We start from the raw sequence: 25682 nt of genomic DNA, 5'->3' as shown, positions 1-25682 counted from the left end.
CCTCCTTCAGCCTATCTGGAATAAGTCGAGTGTCGCTGCTTGCAAACAAAATCAGCCTATCACAGGCTCTATCTCTGCCTATCACGTGAACGTGCTCGACAACTTCTTCCTCTACGCACTCACCCACAAACCCGCGACCTGTCAAACCCGTCAGATTCCTGACTGTTCACTACGCTATTGGCGCAAAGCTGAGTCTACAGGCAGACGAAACTCGGAAGGTGGAGGTACGTAATTCAAGCGCATCCCCGAGGAAGCTACACTGGACTGGAGAGGAGAAGAAGCAAAGTCGGAGGTGGCGGCGGTCGAATAATAGGCATGCAGATCGGTAAGAAATTACAATAACGCCAGAAATCTTTACTGTTTTGGTATCGGAGCATAAAGAACAAGCCTTAAAAATAAAGCGAGTTTTGGTTGAGCTTTACGCGCTTATGTTTTTTTCGCCTCTTTTGTTGGTGTTTTTTTTTGCTTTTTGTTTTTTCAAGAATTCTAACAAAGTGCCGGCAGACATCGGGCGAACCGGTGAAGTGACCTTCCAGCAGTGCGGTGTTCTAAGACGATTGCTGAGACACTCCCGCGGTGATTGTTGCAGTTAAACCGTAAATGGACATTTATAAGTTAGTTCACTATTATCTATTAGAATTAATCCATGTCTGTAGGTGTATGATGCTTTTAGAATACAGTATGTACAGTCATAATTGCTTGCAGGTACCACACTGTGTTTATGTGGAGGATATTTTTGTCGGATACTAATATGACAGTACAGTATGTTTCTGTATTTTATACGTTACAGAGACCGGTTAATACATACTACAAATGTTTGCAATAATAAGGCAATAGCATTTACCCTAAGTAATGGTTAGTTGTATTGTTTAATCTGTCGTACCTTTTTATTAGATTTTAAATCGCTTGAGTTTAATATTACCAACTGGAATGTTAAGCTTTCAGTATAAATCTGCTTCAGATATTTTAAGACCAGCAGTATTCTCGTCATGTTTTCATTTAAGATATGATTGCACATTTTAAAGTGTTATGTGGCCTTTACTGTTGAAACTCATTGCAGAAAGTGGTATTTAAGATGATGTCAAAAGATAGTGCTGATGTTGTTCACAGACATCATCAATTGCGAAGTGAAAAAAAGCTTCCTTACAGTACCATTCTTAACATATAACCATCATAAACCACTTTGTATTATACTTGGAAATTTGTATAGCTCTGCAATGCTGTAGCTGTGCAATGTTAGCTGAACCAACTGAAGTAATTTAGTGGAGAGGAATGAACCTGTGACCTCGTGGTTTACAATCCAGCTTATTAGTCACACAAACAATATGCTTGAAGACCATGTTTACTTTCACTTTATGGCATGATGACACCAGCGCAGAATTCCACCTATTTATGAACATGCTTTATCTAGTGCAAGGGCCATAGGAAGCTTGAGCTAATTCAAGCAGAAGTGGTGTCAAGGCAGAAACCAACTTTGGGCAGGAGGCTGTAATATGTCAGGGCAACATTGTGCAAACACACTCCTCCATTCAACCTAACAACATGTTAGATGCTGAAAAGAAACTTGCTTGAATGTGCAGGGAAACCTTCCAACATCACAGTGAAACAATTTTCAGATGAAATGTTTGTCCCATATTTTAAATTAATTGTTCATGATGTTTTTAGTAAAGGCCAAGCTATATTTGATAGATAGATAGATAGATAGATAGATACTTTATTAATCCCAATGGGAAATTCACATTCTTCAGCAGCAGCATACTGATACAATAAATAATATTAAATTAAAGAGTGATAATAATACAGGTGAAAAAAACAGACAAGTCCTGCGGTGGGTTGGCACCCTGCCCGGGATTGGTTCCTGCCTTGTGCCCTGTGTTGGCTGGGATTGGCTCCAGCAGACCCCCGTGACCCTGTGTTCGGATTCAGCGGGTTGGAAAATGGATGGATGGAAAAACAGACAATAACTATGTATAATGTTAAATATTAACGTTTACCCCCCCTGGTGGAATTAAAGAGTCGCATAGTTTGGGGGAGGAACGATCTCCTCAATCTGTCTGTGGAGCAGGACAGTGACAGCAGTCTGTCGCTGAAGCTGCTCTTCTGTCTGGAGATGATACTATTAAGTGGATGCAGTGGATTCTCCATAATTGATAGGAGCCTTCTGAGCGCCCTTCGCTCTGCAACAGATGTTAAACTGTCCAGCTCCATGCCAACAATAGAGCCTGCCTTCCTCACCAGTTTGTCCAGGCATGAGGCGTCTTTCCTCTTAATGCTGCCTCCCCAGCACACCACTGCGTAGAAGAGGGCGCTCGCCACAACTGTTTGATAGAACATCTGCAGCATCTTATTGCAGATGTTGAAGGAAGCCAGCCTTCTAAGGAAGTATAACCGGCTTTGTCCTTTCTTGCACAGCGCATCAGTATTGGCAGTCCAGTCTAATTTATCATCCAGCTGCACTCCCAGATATTTATAGGTCTGCACCATCTGCACACAGTCACCTTTGATGATCACTGGGTCTATGAGGGGTCTGGGCCTCCTAAAATCCACCACCAGCTCCTTGGTTTTGCTGGTGTTCAGGTGTAGGTGGTTTGAGTCGGACCATTTAACAAAGTCATTGATTAGGTCCCTATACTCCTCCTCCAGCCCATTCCTGATACAGCCCACGATAGCAGTGTCATCATCGAACTTTTGCACATGGCAGGACTCCGAGTTGTATTGGAAGTCCGATGTATATAGGCTGAACAGGACCGAAGAAAGTACAGTCCCTTGTGGCGCTCCTGTGTTGCTGACCACAATGTCAGACGTGCAGTTCCCAAGACGCACATACTAAGGTCTGTCTTTAAGATAGTCCACGATCCATGCCACTAGGTATGAATCTAATCCCATCTCTGTCAGCTTGTCCCTAAGGAGCAGAGGTTGGATTGTGTTGAAGGCACTAGAGAAGTCTAGAAACATAATTCTTACAGCACCACTGCCTCTGTCCAGGTGAGAGAGGGATCGGTGTAGCATATAGATGATGGCATCTTCCGCTCCCACCTTCTCCTGATATGCAAACTGCAGAGGGTCAAGGGCGTGGTGAACCTGTGGCCTAAGGTGGTGAAGCAGCAGCCTCTCCATGGTCTTCATCACATGTGATGTCAGAGCAACAGGCCGAAAGTCATTCAGCTCACTAGGACGTGATACCTTTGGGACTGGGGTGATACAAGATGTTTTCCAAAGCCTCGGGACTCTCCCCTGTTCCAGGCTCAGGTTGAAGATGCGCTGTAGAGGACCCCCCAGCTCCGATGCACAGACCTTCAGCAGTCGTGGCGATACTCCATCTGGACCCGCTGCTTTGCTGGCACGAAGTCTCCTCAGCTCTCTGCTCACTTGCGCTGTTGTTATTTAAGTGTGAGCCCAAATGCTAAAAAGGTACAACTACAAAAGTCTGCTTTGAAGCTCTTTAATCATCCGTTTGTAATTAATAAATAGTATTTCTGTGGTTCATTTAATCCTCCGCTTTTTACAAAATGTATAGTTTTTGAGCCAGAAATTTATGGTAATGGCAAGTATAAATGTAATTTGAAGAAATTCAGAATTATAGTAGTTACAACTTTCTTAATCACAGAATGTGTTTTAGGTTTATATAATCTGTTTTTCAATCTCATTACAGTTTGCCTATAATAAAGGGCATTAAGGTGTAAGATGATGTGAGGCCACTTTGATTTTTACTTTTGAATAATAAAGCATTTTCATCTGTTGTGGGCTTGGAGGGGAAATTGAGAAGGTTACAGTTGTTGTTATCCTAATAAAATCTCTTACTTGCACTATCTTGAATGAGTATACTGTATTTTGTTTGCAGCAACAGGAAGGAGATGCAAACCACAGCTTCTTCCTACCCAGCTCAATATCAATGTAAATTAACCTCCTTAAAACTTTGTTTTAAGCCTGCATTTGCAAAGGTCTGTTGCTGATTTTATTTCTGGGTATCCCATACTGTACAAAGTAGACATTTACTAGTATTTGCTGTGACTTTGTTTTATATGCAATTTAATAACTGTGATCTAATTAATATTATTTTTAAGGGCTGAAAGCTGTAGTCAGGTAATACACATTTTTTTGTTTATAATTTCAGGTTAAGATTTATTTTGGATGGGCCATGATACCTATGGTGAAGCATTACATATGAAGCAAGACACTTGAAGTCAAAAGTCTATGAACCAGGATCATAAGGACAAGGAGAGATTGCAAGATTCTATAAATTGGTTCTAAGCTACATTTCCAGAAAGGCCAATATTAGCTAAATTATTGAGAAATAAGTGACATGTAAAGCAATAAGAATATAAAATTAATGACACTAAGGCGTCAGCTAAAAAAGTGTGGAAGATTTGTTATTACTGTCACGAAAAACAGGTTAATGAATCATTGATAAAGGTGTCACATCTTTATATAAAATTCATACACCAAAAAGAAGGTAGCTGTATAAGCCCTACAATTTTTGATAATTGATTGACATGGCATTGTCATTCTTTTACAACCATGAAGTAATCTCTGTCGTACTAAGAAGTAAGAGTTAGATTTATACTGGGGCAGTTATCCATTATTTAATTAAAGAATAAATAATAATAAAGTCAGTCGTAATAGTTTTGGTAAAATAAGATTAGTAGGGGGTTTTAGTATCTTTGTATTTTTTTTTAAACCCAGCCATATGTATAATCTCACACGTTATGCAAGCGCTAATAATAACAAAGGACAAGTCGTAAATGCAGGTATTTTCTTACAGGCTATAACATTATTATAATAGTTTAAAGCATTCCTGATATATGGGACAGTCTTTCTCAGCCCTTTAAAATATTTAGTTTTAGGTATAAAAACTGAATTTACATGCAGTGTAGGTTACATGTACTTTCATATAGCCAAATGTTAACTCAGATAAGCTGTGGGTATTCATGGGGTAAGGTTGAAATGAACAGTATTCTCAGCCAGCCATATTTACACAGAAAAAAAAATTTGCACATAATTCATAATGGACAGTCTTTATTCTGGGTAGATGGGAAATCTTCCTGTATCACTTTATCTGGTAAATTACACACAGACATAAACATAAATGGACTCACTGGCACTGTGTTACAGGAGTACAAAGAAGATCTTATAGATGTGCAAAAGCTGTAGTAGATCCATTCTCTAAGACAATAAGCCTTTTGATATTTTAATTACACCATTCGAGTGCTGCCAACAGAAATTTAAATGGAGTGACTACTAACAAAAAGGACAAGGCATTCTTTTCATTTTTTTTTGTTTGTTCCAGTGATGGCGAGACCAGTTGGCACTTTGTCTCCCTTGATTGTTGAAAACACTACATTTTATTTTTCCCTTTCTGCAACTCCTCAACCACTGAAGCCTGCAGTGCCTCCTTCAGTGAAGCAGGGAGTGACTGCTGTCTATGCCACCTTGTATGGACTTCTCTTCCTCTTTGTGTACTTGCAGCTATGGCTGGTCTTACTGTATAGACACAAGAGGCTGAGTTACCAGACTGTCTTTCTCTTCCTATGTTTACTTTGGGCTGGCCTGAGGACCACTTTGTTCTCTTTTTACTTTCGGAACACTATGACTGCAAATCATCTTGACCCATTCTCCTTTTGGCTACTGTACTGTTGTCCTGTTTGCCTCCAGTTCTTCACACTCAATCTCATGAATCTTTATTTTGCACAGGTAAGGATTGTCTCAATGTGTAGGGGCACAATTAGTCCTAATTATCTGTTGTGTAACTATTTTCTGAAAGAAACTTTCACAGTTTAAAAAATATATATATTTTCCAATGAGACAATATATATATTTTTGGGAAGTAAAAAATGTAATTCACAGTTACTTGTAATTTTCACTGAATAGTATAAAATGCCTTCATTGCAGAGTTGTATTGTTTTTTTTTTTGTCAATATTTAAAGAAGCGAATTCTTTAAGATTAGAGAGAGAGAAACCAAGATTTTATTGTAGCAAGTTTATATACATATAAAGCAGTAGTTTTTAATATGTTTGAATTAATTAGAATATAGAATTTATATGCAAAATAATAATGTAAGAAGTACATTTTTGTCAGAGAAGCACAAAAGCATTTGCCCGAAAGAGCTATTTAACCATGACATAATGTGTTATGCTCTTGAGCTACTACTTTCAGCTGCAATCCCAAATATAGCTTCATGTTCTTATAACCCTGTAAGTGAATGTATCATTTAGTAGACCAGTTAATGATTCTTTTATAAGATAAGGTGTTTTATAGACTGTAGCTGTCTGGTTTGGAATTTATTATATAAATCCAGAAGCATCCAGCACAATTTATTTGGTTTTCATGTTTAATAATGGAGTTGTTATTGTGTTTTTTCTGAATGGATTAGTTTTCATGATGAACATCACTCAGTATGTGCTAGTATTTATTCAAAGCAGCCACCCTGTGGAAAGAACATACATGCAAAAGATAGTAAATTAGTTACTTTTGTCTGCAGTGTAACTTTTAAAGGAAAAACAAGATAGTAAATAATAGATCACACAGCTGGCTGTTGAAAACTATAGCAGCATATACAGATATGCTAAACTGCACAGAGAAGTAATCAACAATGGAGTAGAATTCTTTATTCAGCATGATTAAAAAAAACAGAAGCAGTTGGTTTGGTGGCATAAAAAAAGGTCAGTAATGAAAAACACCTTGTAATTAAGGAAGTGATTAAAATGCAGAAGCCACAATGACTACCCTGGCTTGATATTTAGAACCCCAAATTTGGAAAAAAAAAAAAAATCAAGACTGTTAAATAAAAGATTAATTAAAAATAACAAAATCTTCCCAGATGCACTTAATCCAGTGTAGGGTCACTGGCAACCATAGCCCATCTGGCAGCATCAGGTGCATCGCCAGAGACTGCCATGTATGTAAATATAGGAAACATACATTACTGGAATATTTAATTCTATAATGGTATGCAAGTCTTTAATCATTCAATTTTGCCACAAATTATAGCAGTTGAATTTAAACATTTGCTCCTCAAAAAAGGCTATGAAAGTATGAAAATTTAAATGTTCATAGATACAAAGCTGTTATTCTTCTTCTTCTGTCGGCTGCTCCCATTAGGGTTTGCCACAGTGGATCATCTTCTTCCATATCGTTCTGTCTTTCTGCATCTTGCTCTGTTACACCCACCACCTGAATGTCCTCTCACCACATCCATAAACCTTCTCATAGGCCTTTCTCTTTTACTCTTCCCTGGCAACTCTATCCTTAGCAACCTTTTCCCAATATACCCAGCATTCCTCCTCTGCACATGTCTAAACCAACGCAATCTCGCCTCTCTGACTTTGTCTCCCAACCTTCCAACCTGAGCTGACCCTCTAACATACTCATTTCTAATCCTGTCTATCCTCGTCACACCCAATGCAAATCTTAACATCTTTAACTCTGCTACCTCCAGCTCTGTCTCCTGCTTTCTGGTCAATGCCACCGTCTCCAACCCATATAACATAGCTAGTCTCACTACCATCCTGTAGATCTTCCCTTTCACTCTTGCTGATACCCATCTGTCACAAATCACTCCTGACACTCTTCTCCACCCATTCCACCCTGCCTACACTGTCTTTTTCACCTCTCTTCCATAATCCCCGTTACTCTGAATTGTTGATCCCAAGTATTTAAACGCATCCACCTTCACCCTCTCATTCACACACATGTATTCTCTTTTGTTCCTACTGACCTAAAAAGCTGTTATTAACAATTTAAAAAATGTATTAATGAACCACATCTCAATATGAAGGATATATCGAGAAATGTTTTGCTTAAACTTATTTAGGTATTCATTTGAATTGCACAGCTGGATTTCTGTGTCACATATTGAGATGAACTAACAACATTAGAAAAGATTTAGATAAGAAACATTATCTTTGTTTTAAGATTTACATTAAATGATATATTATGATATATTTAAGATTGTGTATTATGTGAATTTTTTTTTTTTGTAGGAGTTAATTGATTTTAACCGCAATATGTGGAAATGAAGAAGAAACATGATTGGGAATTTAAAATTTTGAAAAAATAAATAAATGAATATAAACTTAATTCCCTCAGCATGGAGAATAAGCAGAGATGGATGCAGGCTAAAGTACATTTCTTGTAGATTCTGCTTAGCAGTGTGGTCTAATAGTAGACCTTTAAATATTGATGCAATAGTGCTTTTGAAACACAAACTAAATACAGATCTGTATTGGCTTAATGGATTGTACTTAGTAGGTCTTAATTATCTCTTCATATATAAGCTTTCAGAATTAAACATTTTTATTTCAATTGTATAGTGATAACTTTGACAAATCATTTAGTGTATCTGTTCATAAATTCCTGCTAATGATTTTACAGTGCACATGTGCCCAAATAATCTATGTTACAGACATTTTATGTAACTCCGCTTTAGGGTACAGTATAACTAAATCAAAATATTGATAAACAAGAGTAGTACCTAAGGTATTCCACACCATAATAATCTATCCATCCTTCCATTATCCAACCAGCTATATAATGAATAATAATTTTTGTTTATTTATGTTTTTTCACAGGTGGTATTTAAAGCTAAGACTAAGTTCAATCCAGAGATAAGCAAAGGCTTGTAAGTTTCACATCATCATTACTTCCAAAATATATTTTGACCTTTTCTGTGAAAAGCACTCAAATAAGTGGAGTATAGTTAACTTTATGTGTGTTTATGTAAAAAAAAAAAAAAAATTCTGTAATGTCAGTTTTATCCTTTCTGTAGATCTTTATTGGGGCTTAACTGTGCAGTTTGCAAAGTTAAAATGAGATACTATGACTCAATGAGTGGTTTTTCTAATGCGCTTTGTAATCAGGGCATAGATTGGTTGCATTTGGCACAGTTTTAACAAAATGTAGTTCAGAGGAAATTAAAAAGAACTTGCTAAATTTCATCTTGTGCTGGAGAAGCAGGTGATCCTCTTATTCACTCTTAATATTCCCACAAAATAGAACACAAATCTTTAGTTAGAGTTCCTGGACTTAACTTTGAACCCAGTTAAATTCACCTCTCACTGGTACATTTCTTCATCTTTGTTTTTAATAAGATAAGTATCTTCTTAGGTCATTGCTTGAGATTGTATGAGCCATGAGACAATGGAATGTTGCTAGGGCAGCTTTTTTATGGAACCAGTTGTCAAAATTCTGTATTATCTTGTTTACAGTAATTGGTAGGAAAATGTTATGAAATCTAGTAGAGAAGAGAAATCTTAGAGATAGGTCAGTACAGTTTAACCATGAGTTCAAAACGAATAAATGCATCCTTAGGAAATAGTCATACATGAATTGTAAGAGCAGCCTACAAACTGAAAGTGCAGTGGCTTCAGACTGGAGAACTGCTCAAATTTAGATATTGTTTTATAAAGAGTCAACACAAAATAATCTCCTACTGGAGACTTTCCAGCATGACATGTTACAAGGTTACATCTGCAAGTAGATTTAAATAAAAATTTAATTCACAGAGAAAAGTATTTAATGTGTATACTGTACATCAAAGATAAATATCTATTATAGGTATAATGCTGTGTTGTATTGAATATCCTTAATATTGAGTTTAATTTTTCAAGTTCACAATGAAAACTACCTCATGTTATGAGTATACCGTATATTGGAAAATTCCACCTTAACTGTATCATTCTGCTCAGTAAGTGGGGAACATTAGTTAGAAAGATTTGATTGAATTAAATTATTGATTGATTTGATGACATCAACTGTGTTTTTTTTCCTTTGCTTTAATGTGAATAGGAATGTAACCAAAATGTTTCTGTCATTTTTATGTCCAGGCATTATGTATTAAATGCTTGATAATAAAATTCTTTTTCTTTGTTCTATAAATACAAACTACAGAAACATTTTTAGAGTGCAGCATTATGTTGTGCAAGGTGAATGTGTATTGTTTGAGTTAGTATCTTTAGCATTATAAGATGTCAACAGAAGGACTTAGTTTCATTTACAGATAATTTGTTTTGTTTCTGCTATTTTGCGAAGCAGTCAGGTCATGTCTTTGAAGTCTCACATTAACAATTTTATATTCCATCTTTAGTTGAATACGTCAAAGATGATATACCCTGCATGTGCTTCATGTGTTAGAATGTACAGGAGATATTTCTTCAAATTGTTTACAAAGCATTTGACACAGTGGCCACAGTTTTTAGTTTTGTTTTTTAGTCTGGCATATATTTTAATTTTACTAATTTTAGTATGTGTGTTTATATATATATCCTGTACAAATAGGATTTCTGCACAACCTTTATTGATGCCCTGACTTTTTTTCACTTTATTCTGAACTCCACTCTTGACTTTGACTTTAACATATTGTTTATTGCAGTTGATAGATTTGAGTAATTGTATGTTGATTGCTCTTTATTTAATACTAGACAAAGAGCCCGTTTCGACAATGCAAGATGAAACGGGCACGAGTTTGTGTCAGCAGTGTATGAAGAACAAATGATAAGTAACGAAGAAGCTGTTTTGTAATGATTGTAGTCCGCTTTACTCATTACTGTACAGGCTTGTACTGTTAGTTGATGAATTTTCCAGGCCTATAGTATAATATTGAATGATGAATGTTCCAGTACAATATGGAATAGTAATAAGTATAAGCACCACAAACCTGATATAGGTGTATTGAATGAATGCGTAATTGAATCAGAATGCATAATTAGGCCTTGAGCTGTAGTCGAAATCGCCTTTCAGGCCTCTAGAGCTTTAATCGAAGTCGCCTTTCTCTTTGAATTTTTGTGGCCATAAATCCGCCGCCTGCCACGATGTTGGGGTTGGATGTCGGTCTCATAAGGTTTTTTCAGGCAGCTGCGCAGAAGGCGACTGCACATTCGGTTTCGGACGGACGTGAGTGAGTGAGTGAGTGAGGAGGCAGGCGAATTATGTATTAAGATTGTCTTATAATTATAAATATCAATGCAGCAACAGGCTAACATGCAACAACTCCTGGGGAATCTTGAAACTAAGATTAAAACTGCCATATTACCAATTAAAACTATAAAATGACATTAAAAACTCAGAATCAATGTCTCCATGATGGGACAGTTAACTTTGTGAGCTGGAATGTTAAAGGCCTGAATCACGAATTAAAGAGAAAGAAAGTATGCTCTCACCTAACAGGCTTAAACGCTAAAATAGTATTTTTACAGGAGACCCACTTACTAACCAAGGATCAGTTCAGATTACAAAAAGACTGGACTGGCCAAATGTTCCATTCTAGCTTTATAAAGAAAACTAGAGGGGTGGGAATTCTCATACATAGAACAGTTCCATTTGTAGCATCAGAGGTAGTGTCGGACCCTGAAGGGAGATATGTGATGGTCATGGGCAACTTATATAACAGTAAAATGATTTTGATAAATGTTTATGCACCCAATGTTGATGATAAGGAATTCATGCAAAATCTATTTGCATCCATTCCCAATGTGAACACTCATAAAATTATAATGGCTGGGGACTTTAATTTTGTTTTAAATCCACTCTTAGATAGGACTCCCGTGACAGGGGGGACGACATCTAATACTGCAAAGATAATTACACAGTTTTTAAATGATCACAACTTATCAGACCCCTGGAGGTTTCTTAACCCAAACTCAAGAACATATTCGTTCTACTCACCAGTGCATTATAGCTACTCAAGAATTGATTATTTTTTTATAGATAATAATTTCCTGCCTACAATTAAATCATGCAAATATGACACAATTGTTATCTCTGACCATGCCCCTCTAGTCTTGGAGCTAAAATCATTAAGCCCCTCGTACTCACCTCGCAGATGGCGTCTTAACCCTCTTTTATTGGCAGACGAGAACTGCACAGAATTTATATCCAAACAAATCAGCTTCTTCCTAGAGACAAACACGTCTACAGAGGTTTCTGCAGGAACACTCTGGGAAACTCTAAAGGCCTTCCTAAGAGGCCAGATTATTTCATATCTTTCCCATAGAAATAAATTAGAAACCAAGAAAGTGTGAGAGCTAAGAAATGAAATTACTAGAATAGATGAAGAACAAGCCAGGCGTCCAAGTGAAGCTCTTCACAGGAAAAGGCAGGCCCTGCATACAGAACTTAACATCTTAACAACTAAAGAAACTGAACAACTTATTTATAAGTCTAGACAGCATTACTATGAACACGGAGAAAAAGCTAATAAGCTTTTAGCTCAACAAATTCATAAACAAGACGTTCACAATGCAATACCAGTAATCACCAACAAGAATGGAGAAGAAATCATCGACCATAATAAAATAATGCACACATTTAGAGATTATTATAAGTCTTTATATTCCACTGAGCCCAAAGAAGACAACACGCAATCTAATGCATTTCTGGATAATTCACAAATACCACAAATAGATGCTTTAAGTGCTGAGGAACTAGATAAACCTCTAACGCTAACAGAATTACTAGACGCTATAAAGTCACTACAAAGCGGGAAATCATCAGGCCCTGATGGTTACCCCGTAGAGTTTTATAAGAAATTCTCCACTCAGCTAGCTCCACTCTTATTGGTAACATTTACAGAAGCTAAAGACCACCAAATACTACCTCAAACATTTCGACAAGCATTAATCACCGTCTTTCCTAAACAAAATAAGGACTTGTTACAATGTGCATCATATAGACCAATTTCACTCCTGAATAATGATGTTAAGATACTCTCAAAAATCCTAGCTAGAAGGATGGAGAAAGTGCTGCCCTCGGTAATATCACAAGATCAAACTGGATTTATTAAAGGCCGACATCTATCTTCAAATCTCCAACGCTTGTTTAATGTTATATATTCACCAGCAAAATCAAACACCCCAGAGATATTACTATCATTAGACGCAGAAAAGGCATTTGACATGATCGAATGGAATTACCTTTTCACTGCATTGGAGAAATTTGGGTTTGGCCCGAATATTTGTGCTTGGATTAAACTACTGTATACCAGTCCAGAAGCTTCAGTTTGTATTAATAAAATTTGCTCAGACTACTTTAAACTAGAACGTGGTACCAGACAAGGATGTTCCTTGTCGCCACTGTTGTTTGCAATCGCTATTGAACCACTGGCGGTTCACTGCCGAAATTCTCATCAGATAAAGGGGATTGTCAGAGAAGGACTGGAACAGAAAATTTCTTTATATGCAGATGATATGGTCTTATATATATCGGACCCAGAAAACACTGTCCCTGCTGTTTTAACAGCACTAACAGAATTTCAAAAGATATCTGGTCTTAGAATTAATCTGAATAAAAGTATACTCTTTCCAGTGAACTCACAAGCATATAATAATAAATTAGACACCCTACCTTTTACCATAGCAGATCAGTTTAAATACCTAGGGGTAAATATCACAAGTAAACATAAAGCTCTTTATCAACAAAATTTTGGCGTCTGTATGGAAAAAATTAAGCAAGACTTGCATAGATGGTCAACCCTTCATCTCACTCTAGCCGGAAGAATTAACATCGTTAAGATGAATATCCTTCCTAAACTTCTCTTTTTATTTCAAAACATTTCAATATATATCAATAAATCGTTTTTTAAACAGTTAGATTCAATAATAACCTCATTCATTTGGAACTCAAAACACCCACGTATCCGAAGAGCGACCCTACAAAGACCTCAGGCAGAAGGTGGCATGGCTTTACCTAATTTTCAGTTTTATTACTGGGCAGCAAACATACAAGCCATAAAAACCTGGACACAAATAAATGCACATACACTGGCTTGGTCTGCAATAGAAGTAAAATCCTGTAGTACTTCTTTATATTCCCTGCTCTGCTCTCCAATAAATGAAAGTTATCGCAAATATACTAATAACCCAATTGTGCTTTACTCATTCAGAATATGGAACCAAATTAGGAAGCATTTTAAGATGGAAAATCTTTTATCAGTGGCACCTCTGCAAGGGAACCACCTCTTTCAACCTTCGCAAGTATATCCAGTTTTTAATACCTGGAAAAGTTTTGGGATTAAAATGCTCAGAGATCTTTATATAGACAACATATTTACATCTTTTGAACAATTACGTTCAAAATTTAACCTCCCAGCTACACATTTCTTTTACTATCTTCAAATTAGAAATTTTGTTAAACAGAAATTGCCCGATTTCCCCCACCTTGCACCCTCCACAATGCTGGAAAAAATACTGCTCAATTCTGAGGAAACAAACACTATTTCCGCAATATATAAAATCTTATTAGAGTCCCTACCTTTCAAAGATCCAAGAGGACATTGGGAAGAAGATCTCTTAATCAATATATCAGAAAAGGAGTGGAAGGTAGCAAAGCAGAGAATTCACTCGAGTTCTATATGCGCAAAGCATAGAATTATTCAACTAAAAATTATATATCGAGCTCATCTGTCTCGCTTAAAACTGTCCAAAATGTTTCCAGGCCAGGATCCAACCTGCGAGCGCTGCAACCAAGCTCCTGCCTCACTGGGTCACATGTTCTGGGCCTGCACCAAACTAACATCATTTTGGACAAAAATTTTTAAGTGCCTCTCAGACAGCCTTAGTATCACAATCCCTCCTAACCCACTAACAGCTGTGTTTGGTGTCCTTCCAGATGGACTTGAATTGGAGAAGGACAAACAAACGGTGATTGCATTCACTACACTCTTGGCACGCAGACTTATTTTGTTAAATTGGAAGAATCCTAATTCTCCTCTTATAAGTCAGTGGGAAACTGATGTTTTATATTATTTGAAATTGGAAAAAATCAAATTTTCAGTTAGAGGATCTGTACAAAATTTTTTCAAAACTTGGCAGGATTTAATCAATATTATTTTAGAATAAGAGAATTAACTATTATTGCATTTAACTCCCTTCTCCATCTCTTATTTATATAGATATTTACTTCTCCCCTTCTTTTGTCTAATGTTGCCTTATTAAAAAGCTTAAAGAAATTTTCCTTTAGCTAAGCTCTCCTTCTCAGGGATGGGGTTTGATTTGTTTTCAAATTTGTTGGGTTATAAATTGATCTGTTTGTATGGAATGATTACAATGAAAATTAATAAAATAAAAATATTAAAAGATTGTCTTTTCATAGAAAGCATTTTTTAGAGAATTGTACAGAGAAATTTTGCTTCTTTATGTCTGTGCTATTTACTAGGCAATGCAGATGGGCAAAAGAGAAAGGCTTTTCATTTAGGCAGCTAAGAAGAACAAGTGAAACAAAGCAAGAGTACTTTATTCTAACAGCAGATTAGTGAATGTGGAAAATAACAATGCTATTCTGTCTCTCCTTTTCATAAAACCAATTCTCTAAATCTTTTTCAGTTTGACCTTAATGGGGATCAAGGGTTACATGTTACTTGAAAAGTGTACTATTTGTAGGTTCATTGTTCAGGTCTGCCAGCCATGGCACGCATGTCAGACACCTGAAGTGATTATTGCAACAGGAGCTTGCACAAAGCAGCTTTCATCAGCTGAAACCATGAGAAATTTACATCTTATCTTAATTTGTTTTTTTTCCCATCACTTGGATGTTGTCTTCAGTAATTGGCTAGTTAATAAACTGTTATACAAGATATCAGTATTGCAACATATAGATAATAGTAAAAGTAGAGATATAAGTAAAATTTAGCAAGGTTAAACAGTGTATATGAAATCAGGTAAAGGGAAGTGTTTAAAATTGTACAATAATAAATTCAGTAAAGAATTTTTGAAATGAAGTCTTGTGCTTCTGACTGAACACTAGGGTCTTGAAAACCTGTAGCAGTAAGTTTAAGGCAAGTAATATTATACTGAGTTTTTGCTGAGCTTTGAGGTGCAGGGCTTTGGGATAGGTAGAAGGGTTATAATACAAGATCCTGGGTACTGTGCATGTTTAGGCAAAATAAAAAAGTATAGACAGTTACTCTAAAGGTTTAAAGTTTCAAGGTATAAGTGTAATGAATATAAATTCCCTAGATGTACAAATGTACAAGAAGTTTTGGCAGTCTTTCTATATGAGGAGTAATATTGTATGGTTTGGACTTTAAGACGCTGGCAGGATGGTCCTTTTGTCTGTGCATTGTATTGATACTCTAATCTCCTCTTAGATACCAGAGAGTTTGTTTTTATTAAAGACTCTAAACTGGCCTGGTATGAGAAGGTGTGCTTTCCCTAGGGCTAAGTACTACTTTGTGCTTGGTGTTAACAGAATATATCCCAACTCTTTGTAACCCTGTAAAAGACTAAGTTAGTCTTGGTTTTGTATTTTATGTTATCAGAGTAGGCCTTCAATTTATCTTCCTAATGTGCATTAAAATGCTTCAAAGATTATCATTATTGAGCAATGCAGGCTTCACATGGTGAGTGTGGATTTCTTCTAACCACTGTTAAATAGTTGGATGTTTCTTGTGTTTCAGCACATTTACCAGAGCCTTGCTTCTCACAGCTAGCCTGGTGTTTCTTCTGGTGAATCTGACTTGTGCCTTACTAGTCCGGATGCAGCAAAGGGAGAGCTGGACAGTGGTTCTTGTACGAGTCCTGATCAATGACACCCTCTTCATTTTGGAAGCTGTCTCTCTAGCTGCAAGTCTGGTGACCCTGGCAAAGCTTTCTCCATCAACCAGCATCTACCTGCAAGCTAAGGTACCAGTCTGTTCGTTAAAAGAATTCTACAGACCTAAAAGACTCAAATAATTAGTAAGGGTGTCCTAAAAATACTTACTTACAGGATACCTTTGCTCAGAATAAGAGTTTATTTTACAATTTTGGGAGGACAAATATATGAAATGTGAGTGTAACCTGTTTAGTACTCCAGTAGGACAAGAGACTTTGTCCAGAATGTACTTAGTTCATGAAGTCACTGCATTTTTGGAAAATCTGTGCAGTGGTAAGCTTATAAGAGTGGGTGAGATATAGGTGAAAATGCTGCAGATACTTCATTTTGGTGGGTTATCTTGGTTAATTAATGTGTCCATCCAGTGCTGGTTGGAAGGAAGAAGAAAGTTATTCTTGGTGGTGGCCACTGATTATTTGAAGAAGGGGGGCAAAGATGAACCCTAATTACAGAAGGACCACACTACACATGGGGACATTGTGATGCAATGGGTGTAATACCGCATCATAGATTCACTACTGTGGGTTTGATTGAGTTAACTTTTCTGTGTTATTTCCACCAACATATATCCCCATAAAGATATGCTTATTACTTTAAATAGTGATTCTAAATTTATCCTGTGTGCTTTTCACATTGATTAGCTGTTGCAGCCCTAGAATAGTTTGACCTCTGCTTGGGTAGTAATGTGAGCTATAATTATTCAGAATCAATCAGTAAATAATAAGGTAAATGTAGCTGCTATTAGTATGTATGTTGGTAATACTATGAGCATTGTGTTTTCAAATTTGTAATTTTTTCATAAAAGTGCATGTTGTATTTTTTGTCCTTACTTGACTTTTCCTAAATGCTGCACTGCAAATGCCTATGTTGTTGTAACTCTAAAACTCTCTATTCAGAAAATGTATGCAGATATACTTATTTATTTTCTTTATCATGGAAGCACCACTGCTAACAACACCACTGAATGTTGGTACCCAGGTATAACTCTGTCTCGCACTTGACTACATTTGCATATCCTTTTTACCTTAACAAATCCTCTGCTGCTGCTGTTTTTGACATTATTGAGCATTCCTGCCCAAATGTGAATTGTTGCTTCACTGAAAAAAGTAACTTATAATCATTCTCTTTTTTTTTTTTTTTTTTTTTTTTTTTCAATAACAAAACAAATCAGAAACGCTGTCAGCGCTCCAATTATTTCATTTAGGTAAAATTCTAATGTATAATCTCTTGAATGGTATTACACTATTTTCATACAACATAGAATACAAGTTGTATACAGACAGCATCTTTCTGACACGGGGAAAGGAGAGCAGACAAGATGATACACTGTGGATAGAGTATGTCATGAATGAATATCATGATGCTGGAATATGTCTTGCTGCAAAGATTTCAGACACAGCAGAGCAGAAAATATATGTAAATGGAAGAATAAGCAGTTGGCTTTCTTTACTTGTGACTGAAGGTGGAAGGACCAATGGAATATGGGTCATTTAGGAGAAAAAAAACTTTATTGAAATGCTGGTGTTTGTACAGAATCACACACACACAATGATTTCATAGCAGATATGCATTCAATCTATATGTTTCTTTTCTAAACAGTGCCTAATACTATTCTTACACCTTTGCTGCAATATCAGACACTGCGTTGTGTTATAAGCTGGGGCAGAAGATAACCGTTGATGCCATTTCACTCCGTACAACTGTAGCAAACACGAAAAAAGTCTTGCTTCAAATTTTCCATAGTTGCTGATGTAAATAATGAATATATACTAAATGCTATTCCATATTTGGAGGAATTTCCCACTTGATTTTTACGGAAGACTATCTATCACTGTGATGATGTGACTCATTGAGCCTTTCTCAGTCAACAGAGCAATACACCCGCTGATAATATTTTCACATTACTTTCCATGGTGAACTGGACTTTTAGCAAAAAGACAAGTGTGGGCTGTACTATTAACAAATATGTATGGGAGCCCACTGTGAAAGGCAATACAAGATGGTCAAGGTGGCAGACACTGATCTGATGCTTTCAAACATTCATTACACAAGTGTATTCTCTTTGGTTCAGAAGCACAGTATTCTAGATGTTTACGATATACTGATTTTTCCGAAAGTAAATAATAATATTATAGCAAAAAATGCATTCATACTTGCATGTTTTGAGCATATGACAGGTTAATGGACATGTGGATTACGTGGCAAGAGTAAAGAAAGATTTTCTTTTTCCCCCCATGGACATTTTTCACATTATTTGCCATTGTATGGAATTGGTCACAACTGGGTTCTATTATCATAAACGTTTTTCATTCTGTTCTTCATGAAAACATGAGCTTTAAAATTTTTGTTGGCAATCACTACAAACATTTTTGGGTGGAGTAAACCTTTAATAAAGTAAAAGCAAATAAAGGTCATAGGCTAAACTAATTTAGTGCAAATCTTATTGTATTCTCTGCTCAAGAAATCATATTGACTTTTTTTTTAATGATGTTTTTAAAGTTGTTGCCTTAGAAACATGAAGTTCTAAAGTTAGAGAAACTGGCAGCAGCATTCCACTAAGCAAAAATAAATGGCAAAAAACTTTAAATGACTTTAAACCAGCAAGTGTGATATCATTAATACTGAAATAATTGGAAAGTCTTATTATTTAGAGACTGATAACAGTAAAGCAGATGTGACAGGGACAGGGTCTAATTTACCAACTACAACAATGATACAGAACATACTAACACAACATTGCTTTATTTTTATATGATCACTTGTAGTGTATTACAATAAATTCTACTCTGTTGGTTGTAAACCTTTCATCTGTGTTTAATGCGATTCAGTTCTGCTTTCTTGCAGAATTGTTTACCAGTGATTTTTAAATTTGAGTGTAGGCCTTTTGACAGGAAATTGTCAAAGTGAAAGTAAGTGGCTGTTCTGACTAGCTGTTCCCATATACTGTTTCACAATTTACTATTTATATTTTATATACACAAGAATTTTATATAAAATGATTTAAAATAATTTTAATTTCGGCAACTCTTTAATAACACGCCTTCTTATTGCTAACAAAATGTGTCATGGCCCAGTGTTTGATTTTTTTTGAAGTCTGTATGTATAAGACCTTATTCAGGTTATGAATATTTGGCATAAGAAGTAGATTTTCGAAGAAATGCCATTTACCAACAAAGTAAAATTGTTAAAGAGCTTAGGAAAAGCTATAAGTATGTTATGATAATCATACACTGAGCTTAATCTCTGTTAGAGCACAAAAGTACTCTTCAACAAGGAAGGAAGCACCATTTCTATCTCAAGATCCTGCATGTTTTTAATGTTAATTCCAGCATTATAATTTTTTTGCACACTTGTATGTATTACAGGCTTGATTTTGAAGTACATTTGTTAACAACAGTTATAAGGAAAACCAACTGCTAAACGCACTAACAAAATTACGCAGACCTAATAGGCAAATCTCTCTGATCTACTTAAATATTAAAAAATACAGGGGATTTTTCAGATAGCACCCATCCAGAAACATTTGCTGTTTCGGCATCAGCTCAAAATGTAGGATTCTAAGGCTAAAAAGCAAATGTACCAACAATATGTTTGTTTACGTAGCCTTCTCCTCCTTAAGAGTTATTATAACTAGCAAAAATATCTTATCCTATAGTCTGTCTCTTGGTATTAACTTTCCGGGTGTTTGTGCAGGCTTTATTTTATTCATTTTTCCATCAACCAATTTTGTATTGTATCATGTGATTCTATAAATAACAACATACAGTTTATTTAGTATGAGTATTAGGCTAGTTAGGTTTAGTTTGTTCTTTAAGTGGAGGCCTTGGTCTGACAAAGTTTACAATGACATTTATTATCATTGTTCACTCACCAGGGTTTGTGCTGATACCCCTAACAACTTTAATTTCTTTTGTTTTTAAGAATTTATATTTTTACTTCAAAATGCTTACCTACTACAGAAATGACCTATAATGCACAAAAAATGCTGTAATTTTCTTTCAAACTCACAGGAGATATGACGATGCATCGTCCCGTACTTTTTTAAAACAATATAAAAGAAGCAGATTACTATAGACCAATCCGACAAATTCTTTGCATGTAGATAGCATACTCATATTGAAAGCTGCATATCGATTAATTACTTCATACAATTCAAGATGTAATGGAACTAAACTTTGAAATGTTGAAATAATCTGGGGAAAAATGTGCAACCACTCAATTTATTAGGACTATTGCAGCCATATGAGGGAGAGGTAAGGATGTAAAACAGATTTTTTAGTAAGTTCCCAGGGGGAGCAGAATTATAAAAGTATATGATTTTGTGTAAATAATGGACATGCCCTAGTAAATCCCATATTATCATTTTAATTACACACATATTATTTAAGTTGCATATTCTGTGCTATTTATTATGGGGTCATGAAAAATGCAAGGCACCCTGTTTACTTTTTTTTTTTTTTTTTTTGCTTCTTTCTCTTATTTAGGGAACTACAGTGTGCCGGACTGCTGCCTTAGGAACATGTGTAATACTGCTCTTTACCAGCAGGGCATGTTATAATCTGGCAGCATTAGTTCTCTCCAGAAAGAAGCAAATGGATTCCTTTGACTTTGATTGGTATAATATTTCTGATCAGGTAAGAAATTGTGCAGATACTACCAGTGTAGTTTAATTTTCAGGATGGACAATACTATCGTTGTCAACTATAATAATAATTGTTACACTATTCACACAGGCAGATCTGCAAATGGACCTTGGGGAGAATGGCTACTTAGTATTTGGTGTTATCTTATTTGTGTGGGAACTTCTTCCCACTGCCTTGCTGGTTGGGTTCTTCAGGGTACGCAGGCCGTCCCAAGATAGGGTAAGTGTATAATTGACAAAGAAAAATTAAAATTACACATTAATTAATAGTTTTTAACCTATAATTAACATTTTATTCAGGCTAACACTGGGCTTATCAATGGGCAAAGCACTGGGCCACGCTCTTATTTTTTTGATAATCCTCACCAGTATGAAGTCAATTTTCCTGCACCTTGGCTTTCTGCAGGACAAGCTGAAAGATCCAGGTAAAGTGTTTTTTTTTTTTTTCTCCCCTTCCCTCCTTGGTATGTTGCTCCATGCTGTGATGTTTGTGTCTGATGTGATGGTTACAGAATGCAAGGCATCTGCAGAATTTTTTTTCTCTTCGTAGAATTGTTATAAAGTTCTTTTGAAGCTGAAATGATTAATATACCTGTTTTGGATATAGATTGAGGTAGACCCATGTTTTTCATATGGTAGGTAGGAGTTAAATACATGTTGGTTAAAGTGAACTATGATTCTCAAAGAAAAAGCTTTGAGGTTATGAATTATGTAATAATAATTAGAAACCGGGATTTAAATATTTCTTTCTTTAAACTCACAATACTCGCAAGATATTAACACAAATCAAATTATTGAAGTTTTTCTACATTTTTATGTATTTATTTCCTTTGCTTGACTCTAAATATGCTGCAGACTTGCACTAAGCAAACATTTGACTACACTCTGTTTCTATGTGCATGACTCTCATGACATCCAAATTTCAGGGGTGCTTGTGTGTAGTAATGTTATCAGTGTAGTAGTAATGTGTGGCTCAAGGGCTGTATGAATGATGTCCTCAAGTGATGATTCCTTAAGTGCAAAAGCATGAAAATTAACAGAAAAATTCACTTTAAGGAGCAAACCACATTCAATAACACCTCTATATTCTGACAAAATGGCTGTCTATGCTACTGACCCCTAAGCCATTAAAAAAAAGACAACTCAAAAAAGATATTACTACCATAAGCAATTATACAGCATTACATGAATTTCATTTAGCATATTTTAACTTTTGAGTGTAATAATTTCACTAGCATTCTGCCCAAAATCAGATATGAACTCTGGTGGTGTTACACATGGAAATATAACATTAAATAAATCTCTTCATTGACCTTTTCACAAGCTTGGTCTTCTCATTTGACATAGAACCCAAGGAAAACTATACAGAGGTTGAAATATCAGCCTCCTGTGAATGTGCAAATGGTAACACTTGGACATTGTGCTCTTCACCAAGCATTACATGCATAGCACCCACTGATACAGTATTCCAAATAGACTATGATTGAAAGCCACCTTAAATTTTGATAAATGAATTCATTATCTTCTGTCACATGCTTAAAACTTACCATTTGGACACTATAAATATTTAAAGCTGTATTTTGGCAATGTTCAAATTTTTGGCATTACCTTTGATACAAATAGTTGCCTCAATGCGACTCAAAATTTATATTGATGTGGAAAATACTTTATCATGCCTTCATTCTGCTTCACTCCAGTGATGTTCCTGTGTGAAGTATCAACAGATTCCATCAGGTTCATAATACTGCTTCTAGAGTCCTTCTTTAGGCCAAAAATATTGAAACTTATTGCCTGTTAACTGGCTTACCGGTGAAAGCTGGTGTCATCTTTGGAACTTTCCTACTAATAGGGTGAGCTTGGAAATTCCATCATTTAGGACAACCTATCAATATTCCTTGCCTCAGCTGTCGACCTTTTGATGTCAGGCTTCTTACTATTCATGACTCTCATTGTTGAAGACTAATAAAACCCCTGAACCTTATGGGATTTTGCAAATTGTATTGAGATAAATTAAAGAAGTCATCTATAAACCCTTATTAGGCATATTTCAGGAGTCACTTCAGAATGGCGAAGTACCTGAGGACTGGAAAGTTGCAAATGTGACTCCAATCATGAAGAAGGGAGACAAAATGGCTCCTAGTAATTATAAACCAATTGGTCTTACTTCTGTGCCATGCAAAATTATGGAAACTACAATGAAAATTATATCCTAACTAACAGCCAGCATGGGTTAATAAGGAAGGTTCTGCCAAACCAACCTTTTAGATTTTTATGAAGAAGCAACTGGAATAGTTGACAAAAACAATGTGTAAAACATAGTTTGCCTAGAGTTTCAAAAAGCATTTGATATATTCCCACCCAAATTTTTTTTCTGAAACTAGAAGCTGTAGGCATCAGAGGTAACCAACAAAACTGGATCTCTAGTTGGTTAATCAGCATGAGACAGAGTACAGGTAAGAGGAGAATGCTCCACGTGTAGTAGGGTCATCAGTGGAGTTCCTCAGGGGTCTCTTCTTGAACGATTGATTCTGCTATAGTTGGCAAACTTCTCAAATTCACAGATGACACTGAAATTGAAGAGATGGCAGACACTGAGGAGGCAGCAAAAAGAATTCAAAAAGACCTGGACATCCCTCAGAAGTGGGCGAACTCTTGGAAAATGCAGTTTAAAGTATAAAAGTGTGAAGTGCTACATGTGGGCAAAAGAAACATCAATTACAAATACAAGACGGAAGACGTCATGTAAGAAGCACTGTAAAAGAAAGTGGGGAAGAGGAAAGGAAAAGGGTTTAAGGGTATATGTTGTCACAACATTTTCATCAACGTAGCAATGCACAAAAGCAATTAAAAAGGCAAATAAAATATATCATAAAAAACTTAAGTTTAAGTCAGGGATGTTATGCTCAAAATATACAGTATAATGCACTTATAAGACCACATCTGGAGTATTACATGCACTTCTTGTCACCATAGTACCAGAAAGACAACCAAGTGCATTCCAGGACTTAAGGACATGTCCTACACTGACAGACTCGGAGAATTAATTCTATTTAGTCTCGAGCAGAGAAGGCTGCGTGGGGACCTAATCCAGATCTTTAAAATCCTCAAAGGCATTGATAAGGTAGATCTAGCACAACTCTTTCAGGCTTAAGGGTGAATCACGTACTTGAGGACATCAGTGGAAATTAAGGTGAAGTGCATTTAAAACTGAAGCACTTTTTTTATGCAAAGAGTTGTAGGACTTTGGAACAAACTACATTGACGTGTAGTTGAAGCAGAAACCTTGACAACCTTTAAGAAGAATCTGGATGAGATATTGGGACAGCTTAGCTATTAGCTAAGCAAATGATCCTGATGAACTGAATGGTCTCCCCTCATTTGCCAAATTTCTTATATTCATTATGCAAATACTGACAAACATTCACTAAACTTTGACAACTCGCTGTTTGTGAATATTGTGCTCCATAGGTACTAAAATTCGGTGTGAAAACACACATTCGCAGAGTTTCAGATTTGCTTTTCCAGGTGACTGTTATGTGCTGTTTGATAACTCTTAGTATTTGGTGGACTTGTTCTTCTATAGCCATATTTCTTTGTATCAAAACTTGAAGGAATTGTTTTGCATTTTGTATGCTCCATAAAATGTATTTGAATGGGATGTTTTTCCCTGTAACTGATTGCTTATAAACTGTAAAAAGTCTGAATTAGACATGTACTGATTTACTTCACGAGGTAAAAGTACTGAACATAATAAACAAGAATAATTGGTGAATATTAGAACTGTTAAAATGTTTGCTTCAATTAAAATGTTTAAAAGTCTAAATATTTTGAATTGTAATAGAAATGTGTCAATTTACCCCAGCTGACAGAAGTCCATAGAGGGCTCGATCCCCAGAAAAGGATAAAAAAAAATAACATCCTATTCATATTCAGTAACCTTGAAATAATCTAAAATGATACCCCACATGTGTATGTTTGAAATGTGTCATTTATAATCTTCTGGAAGTGACTCTTAGAGGGTTAGGACCACTGTTTTAAAAAAAGTTGGATATCAAAAATATTATATTTGTAATCCGCAAGCTCAAAATGCAGTGCCCTCCATAATGTTTGGGAGAAAGCCACATTTTTCCTTGATTTACCCCTTGGCTCAACAGTTTAAAATTACAAATCGAACAATTCAGACGTGATTAGAGTGCACATTGCAGACACTCATGTAAGAGTATTTGGAACAATTTTGTGTAGAAATAATAACAGTTTTTCTACATGCACTCCACCCCCATTTCAGGACAACATAATGTTTGGGACTTAGCAATGGAAGATATGTTAAAGCAGTCCTATTTAGTACTTTGTTGTATATACCTTGCATGTAATGTAGGTGCTGAGGATCTTCTCTGGTGATGCTCTACCAAGCCACTATCAAGCCATCTTCAGCTCCTCCTTGTTTTTTGGGGGGGTTGT

General features: G+C 35.9%; 1 protein-coding gene across 4 annotated transcripts in view; it reads left to right on the top strand.

The window, feature by feature from the left end:
- The window catches only part of gpr137 (G protein-coupled receptor 137), a 30244-nt gene that overhangs the window by 197 nt on the left and 4365 nt on the right, over nt 1–25682 (top strand). Inside the window, exons 1-8 of one of the 4 annotated variants that reach the window (XM_028809551.2) lie at nt 1–325; nt 3842–3984; nt 4115–5691; nt 8569–8618; nt 16386–16611; nt 21067–21216; nt 21316–21444; nt 21525–21649. The exon at nt 1–325 is cut by the window's left edge and continues 197 nt beyond it. In XM_028809551.2, the coding sequence (XP_028665384.1) occupies nt 5290–5691; nt 8569–8618; nt 16386–16611; nt 21067–21216; nt 21316–21444; nt 21525–21649 (1082 nt within the window). In that variant the 5' untranslated portion in view covers nt 1–325; nt 3842–3984; nt 4115–5289. Of the gene's footprint in view, nt 326–482; nt 615–3841; nt 3985–4114; nt 5692–8568; nt 8619–16385; nt 16612–21066; nt 21217–21315; nt 21445–21524; nt 21650–25682 lie in introns of all 4 variants that reach the window. The other 3 variants (XM_028809541.2, XM_028809545.2, XM_028809533.2) reach the window with 3 other exon arrangements.

This window comes from Erpetoichthys calabaricus, chromosome 1 (genome assembly GCF_900747795.2).
Source record: "Erpetoichthys calabaricus chromosome 1, fErpCal1.3, whole genome shotgun sequence".
Lineage (NCBI taxonomy): Eukaryota > Metazoa > Chordata > Cladistia > Polypteriformes > Polypteridae > Erpetoichthys > Erpetoichthys calabaricus.
The sequence above is the reverse complement of the archived record's forward strand: the minus strand, read 5'-3'. Positions and strand labels throughout refer to the sequence as shown.